This window comes from Colius striatus, chromosome 9 (assembly GCF_028858725.1).
Source record: "Colius striatus isolate bColStr4 chromosome 9, bColStr4.1.hap1, whole genome shotgun sequence".
Classification (NCBI taxonomy): domain Eukaryota; kingdom Metazoa; phylum Chordata; class Aves; order Coliiformes; family Coliidae; genus Colius; species Colius striatus.
Genome location: NC_084767.1, coordinates 10,396,339 through 10,408,353, shown reverse-complemented (window position 1 = coordinate 10,408,353; position 12,015 = coordinate 10,396,339). Strand labels below are relative to the sequence as shown.

Genomic DNA, 12,015 nt, shown 5'->3' with positions numbered 1-12,015 from the left:
GAAGGCTGAGCCAGAAGGCTGTGATATTCATGGCACTGAATGGACAGAGAGGCTTAGGCCACTACTTAGGCATATACCCAATATCTTCCCTTTGCTGATCGGTTGTTAGTGCTGGATGTACTTTTTACGTGCATGGTCTGATGGATTTAGGTCATGGGTTTCATAAATGGAGCACATCATTAAGCACACATACGCCCACAGTGTGCTGCTGGGGTTGCATTCATATTTAGCTGCTTTGCCAGGCAGAACATTGACAGTGTTGGAGGGGTATAGCACCTAACATCTTGTAAGAGTGGTGTGAATATTTAAGGTCTATGCTAAGTCCTTCAGTGCTACCTGCAGTTCTTGCAGTCTTCTAAGCACCCTGCATGAATGCTGATCCTCTGAGGCTGACCAAGGACAGGAAGTTTTTCTTTAACCAAACTGTGAGTAGAGGAGCTGTGCATGACACCAGCTGTGAATCCTATGAGCAGGGCTTCCTCAGATAGTAGTGGGAACTCCCAAGATGGGACTGGTGCTTAAGACATCATTTCATGGGCCAGTCCACATGGTCAAGAGATAGTTGTAGTCACATTTTAGCCGTATATGAACACCTCCAGTTAAGTTAAGCTTCTCAGCACAGCCACAATGCTTTAAGTGCTTCCTCCAAAACAAAGCAAAAGGTACCTTGTCCTCTTATTTCAAAACATATAAGTTCCTTCATGATATTGATTTTATGCTAGAGAGCTGCAGTAGCTTAGCTGAGGACATGAGTGTTGGCTCTTTATCTGCTGTCTGTCTCTGGTCACTTAGAGCTATGTGAAAAACTTACAGAGTTGTTGTGATTCTTGTTTAGCAAACGTCATGTTTTCCTCTGGATATTCCTAAGAAGCAGCGATTCTCTCTCAGATTGGAGTTTTGCAAAGTCAAGGTTCAGATTACAAACCAAACTTGCAAGCTTGGCCTCCAAATCTGTTTCTTTTCCCATGACTGGAAGCTGTATATCCCCTTCCAGGGAAAAATGGCACCTTTTTGAAAGCTCTGTGATCATTTAATTCTCTCTGTGTTCGAGGAGCTAGTGTCACCATAAAGCTGCTAACATCCCATCCCCTGTGTTTCTTGGTGGCTGCAGCTGTGTATCATGTTGAAGTATTTCATTTCCTTAAGGTTAAATGTTGATTACAATAATTGAGAGGGGATCTCTGAGCCCTGGTCGTGCCTCACCCTCTTTGGGTGGAGAGGGTATGCTGTATCTGTCCTGTGCTGACAGGTATCAAGTTGAGTTTAATTGCTTGCCTCAGTGCATCTTATCTCCCAAGTGCAACTCTTGTTAGTCTCAAGAATCTGTAAGATGAGGGTGATGTTTCTACTCAATGTTCCTTTGCAAATAACACTGATGTATTTAACATGCAACCAGGGACAGAGCAATGCAGCCTTGTCTTCCTCAAGAGGATGCAGTCGAAATGCACAGTCAGGTGAATCTTGCTCTTCAAGGGCTTCAAGGTCTTCTACAAGAAGACTTCAAGTCTTCTACTTGACTCTCAATTTGATTTTGGAGATGAGGTGAGGACAGAGGCTAATTTTGAAGTAAAGAGTAAAACCTGTGCTCCAACAGTAGCAAAAGGCAGTCAAATTGATACGGCCATTACAATGCTATTTTTAAGGTCAACAAAAAGTAGATCTTGCTGAAATGCATTTTTGTTCTTGACATTTGCTTAACATTGTCTTTTGTGTACTTAAAGATAATGCCTTTTCCTAAGGGAAGATGAGCCTCAAAAGCTTTGCATTTGTTGTACACAAAGGGAGGTTTGTCATTCACAGGCTGGCCAATCATTTTTTTATGGATAGCACTCGATCATGGATTTCTCTTTATTTCTTAGTAATATAATTTGACGTGAAGAGGACTAATGCCATCCTGCAGACAATCAATGACCTTTCTGGGTCCTAAATTCTACTGATTTAAACTTGCCCCAAGGGGAATCTGGTGTCACTGCCAGAACATTGGCTGAAGGAGATTGCACTCACTTGAAATAACTCTAAAAGCCGCTGTATATGTTTAATGTGTGTAAATCTGGGATTTACCAGACCTGCAGTGGGGTCAGCAACTGTTCTAGTCGTGTGTTCTTGCTCCACTCATCATCTAGATGTTTTAAAGAATTAAAAACTTCCTATAATGTCACATATAATGAGTTTAGGCCTACACAAAAAGTGCTGCTCTTAGTTGGCTTTTACAGAAAGGGATTTTATAGAGACTTCAAGACTAGCCTCAGCAGAGGCTGGAAGTGACTGCTCGAAAAGCAAACACAGCAAACCCCAGCAGTGCATTTAACCAACAAGTTGTGCTTTGTATAGTTGGGTAAAAATCCTTTCCCAGCTCTCCCCAGACTTAGCACCTAGAAGCATGTGTGCAACTGGATCGGGTAGGTGCAGGTAAGGGTAGATGCCATGGATCTGCTCAGGTGTCACGTCTGAAACGTGCCTGTCGTTTCAGATCTCCTGAAACAGTAGGTTCCTGTTGCAAGAAGCTGCAGTTTGGACTTGAGGCTTCTGAAATTCCCTATCGGTTTCATAAAGTTCATTTAAAAAGTGATTGATGTTTCTGATCATTAACGGTGAGCACATGTAGGTCTCCCAGACAAAATGAGTAATTTCAGTTAACCAAATGTACATCTTCCCAGGTGAAGCCAACCTAGTTTGCTCTGATGATGGAGATGTGCTGTCCTGCCTCACTGTTGGCAATAAATGTGCCTGTGATGCAAGGAGCGGATTGAGAGGCACCTCAGCCTTGCTTGGTTCATCCCTATGAACACGCGTTTCATCTCTGCATCCTTCTGTTTATCCTGTGACAAAGTGCTCTTCTAGGGCAGCGTGAGGGTTACTCAACAGATACTAGCTGGAAAAGTGGAGTTTTTGAATGAAAAGTAGAAGGAAAGAAAGATGTTCTTCCTTGGTTCTTACAGCTTGTGTCTGGTACAAACAGGCACGGGGCTCTGCAAAGCCTGTAGGTCCCATCCCACATATGCAAGACTTTACTCATTTTCACATGTTTTCAGGAGAGATGGGATGTACCCCCAGGGTACCTGGGCAGGTGGGTGCCAACAGGGCCAATGCTACTTTGAAACTGGTTTTCTGAATGAAAATGTACCCTCTCTTCAGAGAATCTCCTCTGTATGGGTTTTGTATTACTCTCCCTGCTTTGTGAATGCACTTAGATGTCCTGTATACATAATTAACCTCTCCATTGTGCTGGCAGACACTTTTATTGAACTGCCCATCATGGCTGCTAAGTATTTTCCTCGGAGGATTGTGCAGGTTCAGAGGCCAGAGAGCTGGAGGAAACGTGCATGAAGCTGAGTAACTCTTGGCAGTTATAGATGCAGCTTCTCTGATTTACAGCCCGGTCTAAGGAGCAAGAATGTGCATTTAGGTCAAGAGGTGTCTCTGTGGTCAGGATGCCTTGCCATAAATCCAGGATGCTGAGCATCAGGATGCATATGATGGATCTGTCCTGATAGTGCCTATAAAGTGCATGAGGATGCTGGGGCCTGTTCACCAGCAGCCAGAGCACTCAGATGTGCCATGCTCTGAGGAGGTTATCTCTCCCACAGCAGTAGCTGTACCCACCTTGTCATGCTTTCTGACCTGCCTTTAAAAGGTACGTGTGTGAAGGGGAGAGAGGTAGCAGCGCTAAAGCTGTGACATTAACACAGCTCCTGCCTTACCTTCTTCCACTTGGGATTTTTCCAAGCCATGTAGAGTCAGTCTGGAGGAAGCTCTGAGTGTTGCCCATCTGACTTTGGGCTCAGCTTGTGAAAAAACACAGACAAGTAATACACTGCCTGAAAATCATCTGTCACCAGGTGCATGCTGTGTAAAGAGCTCTGGGGCTTAATCAGTAATGCTGAGTGCACCAGCCCTTGCTTTTCAGCTGAGGATGCTTCAGAGTCCCTTACTGGGACCGCTGAGCCACACATCTCCTGAAAACCCAAGCCTTCCCTGCTGTGTCACCACTCTGGGAAACACAGGGTGGGATTTCTTGTCTATAATGGTGTGTGAATCTAACAGTGCCAGCACTGGAGGGAGATTTTCAGCAGCCCTTTGAAATAACTGCTGAGCTCAGAGGGGGTACCTCGCACCTGGAGGTGACATGAGATCCAGCACTGCGGGGCATCACTGCTGGGGAACATCCTCTGTCTGTGGAGGGGGGGAAAGGGATGCAGAAAGGCTCCATTTTCAGAGTTTTTCCTTGAAAAAAAAAAAAACATACAGATGTGTATACCTCTTGGAAACCTTTTGCTTGAGGAGTAGCTTTCCCTGCTGCAGGACTTTGAGAGGGTTTGCTTTCCTTGCAGAGTGAAGCACTCCTGCTTGTGTGGAGGGCTGATATCTCCATAATTTGACTTTGAGCCTGGGGGGCTGAACTTGCAGGAAGGTGATAATTAGACAGGAGAGTCATCCCCCTCAAGGTTGAGCCTTGCTGTGTCCTGTTCCTGGGTCCTCAACAGTGTGTTTCCTATGGCTTTGTGTTTGTTGTTATTTGCAGCACATCACCAGCACATTCAGTCACCTCACCCAGAGAGATTCTAATTGCAGCATCCTTTGAGGAGTGTGTGTGTGGGGGGGAGCATTTTAACATAAGCTTAGCTAACAGCAGCTTAACGCAGCATCACTTGTAGGGCTTAATTTGTGCCCTGATCTTTGCAAACAGAGAAACCTTTCAGTCTTGGAGACATCTCTCCCCACACCGTGGTGTTACCCGAGCCGCCTGCGTCAGCTTATTGTTGCCCTAAAAGCCGAGTGAAGTTTGGATTTGCCGGTGCCCACTGAGCCAGATTTGTGAAGCATAAATGAGAAAACCTGCCCTGGCCTCCCTTTCCCAATAAAAAAAGCTGCTCAGGTGGCTTAGTGTGGCAGGCTAATAGGGGAGAAGGCGGAGGCAGCTGCTGCACCTGCTAATGCTTTGGCTCAGGCTGGTGGCACAGAGGCTGTGGCGAGTTCCCCCTGAGCAGCAAGCTGTTAGTGGCAGGAATGCCTTGCTCCTCGGAGCTGCTCCTGCTACGACAACAAAGAGCCCTTTGATCCTTTCCATTTGGAGAGCTTGAAACGAGAAAGCCAAACTACAATAAGACCAAGTTGGGTCATAAAAGGGAAGAAAAAAAGGAGAGAGAGAGCAGGAGCACCAAAAGCACTCCAGAGGGTAATTGTAGAAGCAGCAAATGCTTTGGCACTTAATTCTGCTCTAGTGTCAGTTCAACGTGTTTCAGGTTTAATACTGGAGAGCCCGTGGCCAAATGCTCTGCACAAACAATTCAGTGCTGCCCCTCAGGAAGCTCAGGGCACTGGGAGAGCCCTGGGCTCCAGCACAGCTCCCTCAGCTCCTCTGCCTTCTGCTGCACCGAGGATGGGATTGGCCTGTGGTCTGTAAACAGTCCCATGCTTGAGATCTCCCTTTCTGGAAGGGGAGCCTTGGATGGCTGCTGCCTCTCTAATCCTGCTTGATAAAGGGGCTGGGACCACTGGAGTCCACTGCCTCATTGCTGGCTTGCTGCAGTCAGGGATGGTCCTCAGCAGGTTTTTACAGATGCTCCACTGGAGCCTGTGCTTTGCGCTGCTTGGGCTTTGCTGACGTGGCTGTTGTTTCCCTCACCTCTGTGCAGACCTGAGTGATGCCCGAGGGGTTTCTGTGGAAGGTGGTGTGTAGATCAGGCATTTTATCAGGAGTCTGGCTAACAGCTACCACATCTTCCCATGGCTGTTAGGGGTGTGTTTAAACAAAAGATGCTCTGATATATTTCTCTGCAAAGAACTGAGCTGCAGTTACCTCTGCAGTGGCTCGGCCTTGACACACAGCAGCATCCCCTGGGTGGCAAATTTAGCAGTTTGAATGTGGTTTATCACAGGAGCAAGGAGGTGCTGACTTGGAGAGTCCTTACCTTTCTCAGGAGCAGGGTTGTACTTCTGCAATGGCTCTTGCCTTGCCCTGAGCAGGGAGCTTGGCTGGAGATACTGCATGTGGGATGGTGGTGAGAAAAACAGAGGGAGCAACTCGTCCCCCAAGTACATGTGGGACACCCCAGGCAAGTGAAGGCTTCATGCTTGCCCTGCTCCAGTGCTGTTGCATCAGGCCAGGAGGTTTTTGCACAGCTCTGAGACTTGCAAGAACTCTTTAAAACAAAGAAACAGTTTAAAGCATAAAACTGCACGTTTTAAAGGGTGAGCATTCTGCAAGGTGCATCTTAGCTAAGTGTGGATGAAATGCAGCTTGGCAGCATCTTCCAGCTGATGTCAGTGGCAGAGGGTGCAGCCTATGTTTTGCCATCATTAAATAGGGACAGGATTAGACTTTAAGTGATGGGCACCTGATGAAGTTGATGCTAAAAAATTATTGAAAACCCTTCTAAATTACCTTTCCCCCCCCCTCCCCCCCAATAGATTGCCATGGGTCCAGCTCTCCATGGTGTAAGTAACGTCTGTGAGTGATTTATTCTACTGGAGATTGTAGCAGATGCTGTAAAATCATCTTGTAAGGATTTGAAAATCATTTGTCTGCCTCTGACATGTCTTAGCACGGGCAGGAATGCTCTGTTTGGGGAAGTGAGGTCCTTATCCTGGTTTATCTCAAGGTACTTGTAAATGTTGCTGTAATTTCATGTTATCAAATCATTTAGCTCTTCCTCTTCCAGAACGGAGTTATCTCATGCACCTTGTTTACTTCAAATTAGCCCAGAGGTTGGCCTCAAGTTGCACCTTGTTATTCCTCCACCTCCTGCCTCTGTCTTGGGCTCTGTTAAAGGTAAAAGTAAAGACTTTTTTTTTTGTTATTGATAGAACAACTTCCCCCTCCTACACACACACACACACATTTTCATTCCAGTCTCCGTTCTCCATAAGCAGAAACCTCCCAAATTGCATGGAAATGCCTTAATTCTCCTAGCAACAAGGTCAGGGCTCAAATCCAGGAGCTTTTCCACGAGCGTGGGGGGAAACAGCCCTTCCAATTACCTGCTCCCCCTGCGGTACGGATCCGGTCGGTTCGTCAGCACCTGGGTTTGGGTGGATTTGAAACTCAGCCATGGTATTGTTTAAACATTCTCCATTCATTGGGGAAAGGTTTGTAGTGGGCTGAGCCCTGAGAAACCTGGGGCTGGTTTTATGGCTTCCCATTGAAACCTGGTGGAACCCTGTGGTGTCGACTGATTTCCCCCTTCTCCACTCATGTGGCTTTGATCAAACCCAGGGCTTGGAGAATGACCACCCTCCCCCCAGGAACTGGAACCACTGAGCTTTGCCCAGCTCTACCATTCATTAAGGCATTTGTTGAGCTTCCAGTAGTGGATGATAAAATTAGGACATTCATGCCTAGCCTGGGATGGAAGTTGCTGGTCCTATGCAGAGCTGGCTTTGTCCTCATATAGGGGCCAAGAACAGGGAACACAGGCCCTAGAGCAGCATGTTACATGCAGAAGTTGCCATGATCTCCCATGCCCTCTTGATAAAACCTACCTGTGGTAACAAAACCCTTTAGGCAGGATGGTGCATGAATGATGTTAGGGTTAACATCACCTTGTTGCATGGAGTGAATTGTAGCTCTGCTAAAGGTTTTAAACCAGGAAGGGATGGCTGGTCCTGGAGGCTGGCAGTGAGGAAGCTTTTCCCCTGTTGTTGTCTGTGTGACTCCAGCTTGAGTCATTGTGCCTGATGATTCCCATCTCACAGCTCCCTTTGTAGCTCTCACGTGGTTATTTGGGATCAGTGGTGCAGGGAAGCCTGAGCCAGCTCGACCTGAGGGGTTTCCCTCCTGTTCCACGATCCCTGCCCTTCCCACGAACTGCGCCAAACTGCTGTGATTGTTCAGGACTTTATAGAAAGGCTTCTAGGAAAAAGCAGGCTGAGCTAGTCTTGAGGAAGGAACATTATGCGTGTGGGGCTCCTCACCCCAGCCCTCGTGCCTGGAGCAGCCCCTGAGCAGAGCTGCTGCAGCCTGGGACCGACCACTGCTGCAGGTTGTGTGCTGGTCATGCTGCTGTGGCTTTCCTGTTCCCTCAGGGATGAGAAGGTGAAATGGCAAGGGTCTGATACTGTTTAGTTTGGATGGGGAGAGTTTATTTTTGTCACAGTAAGTGTAGCAGCAAGCATAGGCCTGCAGTACTGACAAAGCATTTGACTTAAGTGGGGAGGTGATGTGGGCTAATAGCACAATGCAAATCCTTCCCTTGCCTTGCTGAGCATTAAATGAAGTCCTGTATGATGCTCCATACTGTGCTTATCCCTGTCTGGAATCCATAACACACCCAGAGCTAAGACATCCAGGGCTGAAGTGAGCCTGTATCTACTCCTTCATATCTTTTGGTGCATAAAACAAAGTGCCAGCGCACAGGACAGTGTGGTGTTCTTGGCGCAGCACCAGTAACTCAGCAGCCAAAGGGCAAAACCTATTTTCTGGTACAAGATTATAGGCAAGAAGCATTTCCTCTGTGCTGAAGGGCTTAAAGATGTGTGATGCTGCAACTCCTCCCAGTGCTGCGTGTGCTGCGTAAATTAGAGTCCTGAATCCAGCCTGAGGTCCCGCTGTGTTCAAAGTCAAGTTCTGGGTCTGCTAATCTGAATCCTGAACCAGCAGTTGCACTGGGAAAGGAGTCGCAGCAGGGTGGGTGTTTTGCTGCAAGGAGGTTGAGGAGCAGCAGTTGTGCTCAGGAGCTTCTGGCTCCCTCTGCAAATTCTGACTCCCTCTGCAAAGAGGAAAGGAATTGAGGGACACAGCTTCCTAAAGCAGGTCCTTGAGTTTTGGGTGGCTGCTTTTAGGCTGAGATTGAAGGATCAGGAGAAGGGAAGGGCCATGTCTCCTCTGCCACATGAAATGAAACCTTCTTCCAAACAAAACTCTATCCTGAGGGAGCAGAGGTGTAAAATCGGGCACTTGAGTCTCTCTGTCAGTGGAGGTGAGGTGGGTTTGATGGCTGAGAACACTGCTGCCATGTAGTTCTTCAGCTGTAGCTGGGTTGGGATGCTGTCTCCTCCAGGGAACAGCCCTTTCCACTGCTGCTGCTGCTCAGGGGTGTGTCAGAGCCAGGCCTGGGGTGTGTGGGATGGCTCTGAATTAACCCCTGGTCCAAGGGTGCCTAGGTGCCTCCAGCACCCCTCTGGCTTATCCCCAGACCTCCACAAGTGGTTTATTTGCCAGGTGTCACACCCTGGGTGCTGCAGGGGAGACTCTTCAAAGTACTGGGAAGGCTTAGGCTAAGACTTGTAATGATTTTAGTGGGATTTGGGTAGTTATGGACACAAACCCGTAAGGTATTTTTGGAAAACATACAAGAAGTGAGTGGTAGAAGGGGAAATGCTGTTGTTGGGCTCATATGAGGATCTGATTTATTTCATTTTTTCTTATTAAGTATGATGTTTTCCTGGCAGGAGTTCAGTTCATCCTTCTTCCCTAATGGAAAAGGCAAAGCTAAACCTCTTGCCTTGCTTGCAGCTGAAGGAGGTGGACTGGGTAAACTCAACTGTTGTCTCTGAAACATCTTTCTCCCCTTGGATAGGAGTGTTGAAAAAAAGATGAAATGATGACCTCATGCTTTTTTGTTTTGTTTTTTAATCATTTCTATTTCAGCTGATGTTTGTTACTGCTCCTATTAACAATCCTTCGACCAAAACCAGATGTGATGATTTTATTGATGCCAAACTGGGTTTTTGAGCACCAGGCTTGCATTTGGATAATGCTTTTTGGTTTACTCTTTTTTTTTTTCCCCCTTTCCTTTTCCTTTTCAGCCTGATGGCACCAGCAAGGAATGTGTCTTCATTGAAAAAGTCCTAGAAAACAACTACACGGCGCTGATGTCGGCAAAATATTCAGGCTGGTACGTTGGATTCACCAAAAAAGGGAGGCCACGGAAAGGACCCAAGACCCGAGAAAACCAGCAAGATGTACATTTCATGAAGAGGTACCCAAAGGGGCAAGTGGAGATACAGAAACCTTTCAAGTACACAACAGTCACCAAGAGGACTAAGAGAATACGACCCACCAACCCCAGTTAAAAATAAGACAAAAACCAGTGTCACAGTGATAAAACCACACAGGAAAAAAAAGACAAAAAAAAAAAAGAGAGAGAAAAAAAAAAGCCACAAAAAAAAAACTGCACCAGAGGAATATTTTTACATTAAAAATAAGGAAGAAGCTCTATTTTTGTACATTGTGTTTAAAAAAAGGTTAAAAAAAAAGAGAAAAAAATTAATAAGAGACTTAGAGATGGCAAACGCTGGGGAAAAGCTGATAGGGATTTATTGTGACTTGAAAAACAAAATGAACTGCTCTATTTAAATTGACTTCTTGTTGTTGATGACACACAGGTGCTTATTTTGCTTTTTCTGGAAAGGACAACTTTTCAAGCAGATCCCCAGAGGAAAAACAAAAGTTAAACAAAACAAACAAACAAACAAAAAAACCCATTAAAAAACAAAACCAAAGAAAACCAAAGTTTCTTTCCCAAAGTTACTGAGACCCTGCCCTGAAAAGTGCCGGTTTTGCAGTCATCTATTTATTGTCTGCTGCACGCCGGCCCCGGACGAGACGGTGTGTGAGGGAGTGGCCGTGGAGTTCTCGACACATCCATCCTCTGTAACCTTTCTGACGACATAAGGTGTCACCTTATTAAGGTGATCCTGCATTATGCTCAGTTCTGGAGAATGCTGCTAAAATTACATTCAAGTGACTACAAGATGACCTAGTACACCAATGATAAGGGAATATTTTAAAACCAGCTATATTATATATATTATATATATATAAGCTATTTATTTCACCTCTCTGTATATTGCAGTTCCATGAACCAAGTATTACTGCCTCAACAATTAAAAAGAAAACTTATTTAAAACACATGTACATATTTTTGCTCTTCGTGCTTCATCTGGAGTCCTGTGTCCAGTTCTGGGCTCCTCAGCTCAAGAGGGACAGGGAAGTGCTGGAGAGAGTCCAGCACAGGGCCACCAAGATCATCAGGGGACTGGGACATCTTTCATATGAGGAAAGGCTGCGGGAACTGGGGCTGTTTAGTCTGGAGAAGAGGAGACTGAGGGAGGGATCTTATTAACATTTACAAGTATCTACATGGTGGGTGTCAGGAAGATGGAGCATCACTTTTTTCGATGGTATCTAGCAACAGGGCAAGGGGTAATGGGATGAAACTGTAACACAAAAAGTTCCATTTAAACATAACGAGAAACTTTCAGTGCTGAGGTGAGGGAGCCCTGGCACAGGCTGCCCAGGGAGGGTGTGGAAGCTCCTTCCTTGGAGGTCGTCAAGACCTGCCTGGACACGTTCCTATGTGACTTGATCTAGGTGAACCTGCTTCTGCAGGGGTGTTGGACTAAATGATGTCTAAAGGTCCCTTCCAACCCCTACCATTCTATGATTCTATGCTTCTTTTCCCTCCCTCAGCAGTGAGGTGTTTCTTTATGTTGTCTTTTATATTCAGGGTAGTTTCTCCACTATAAACTTAATTGCTGATCCTGTTATTCTTCCCTTTCCTTAATACCATCTTCCTCCTCCTCCCTCATTCCCACAAAGAAGAAATCTTGCATGATGTGATGGTGGGCTGAGACTGGGGCAATCCATGCTGGTGCTTCTCAAGAGCTGATACTTCTTTTTTTAAGAGTTAATAGTTTTCAGTGCAACAAATGTTTCCTAAAGTTTTGGCCAGGCAGAAGGTAAACTGGAAAATTAGCATCTGTCTCAATCAACGTGTACTTATGGCTTGTGGTTCCTTCACTGGGTGTTCTGTGAGGGGCTGTTTGTTTCAGCTTTTTGATTCGATGTTGTATCTTTTAGAACTCATCCTCATCTGGCCAAATCTCTCTCCCTTGCCCTAGCTGGTCTTCCCAATCCCTTCCCAATCCCTCAATCCTTTCAGCTCAGTCAGCTTTCCTCCCTGGGGTTTTGCACAGGCTGTGGATGCATACAGCCACCTGTAAACACAAGGCATGGGCCTGTGTGTGCAGCAGTGTGCGTTGGGGGTGAGATGGTGTTAAACAGTGGGGGAA

General features: G+C 46.2%; 1 protein-coding gene across 2 annotated transcripts in view; it reads left to right on the top strand.

Moving 5' to 3' along the window:
- The window catches only part of FGF18 (fibroblast growth factor 18), a 70,874-nt gene extending 60,860 nt beyond the window's left edge, over nucleotides 1-10,014 (top strand). For both annotated transcript variants that reach the window (XM_062002621.1, XM_062002620.1), the window contains exon 5: nucleotides 9,748-10,014. In XM_062002621.1, the coding sequence (XP_061858605.1) occupies nucleotides 9,748-10,014 (267 nt within the window). The remainder of the gene's footprint in view (nucleotides 1-9,747) is intronic.
- Nucleotides 10,015-12,015: the final 2,001 nt, after the last annotated feature.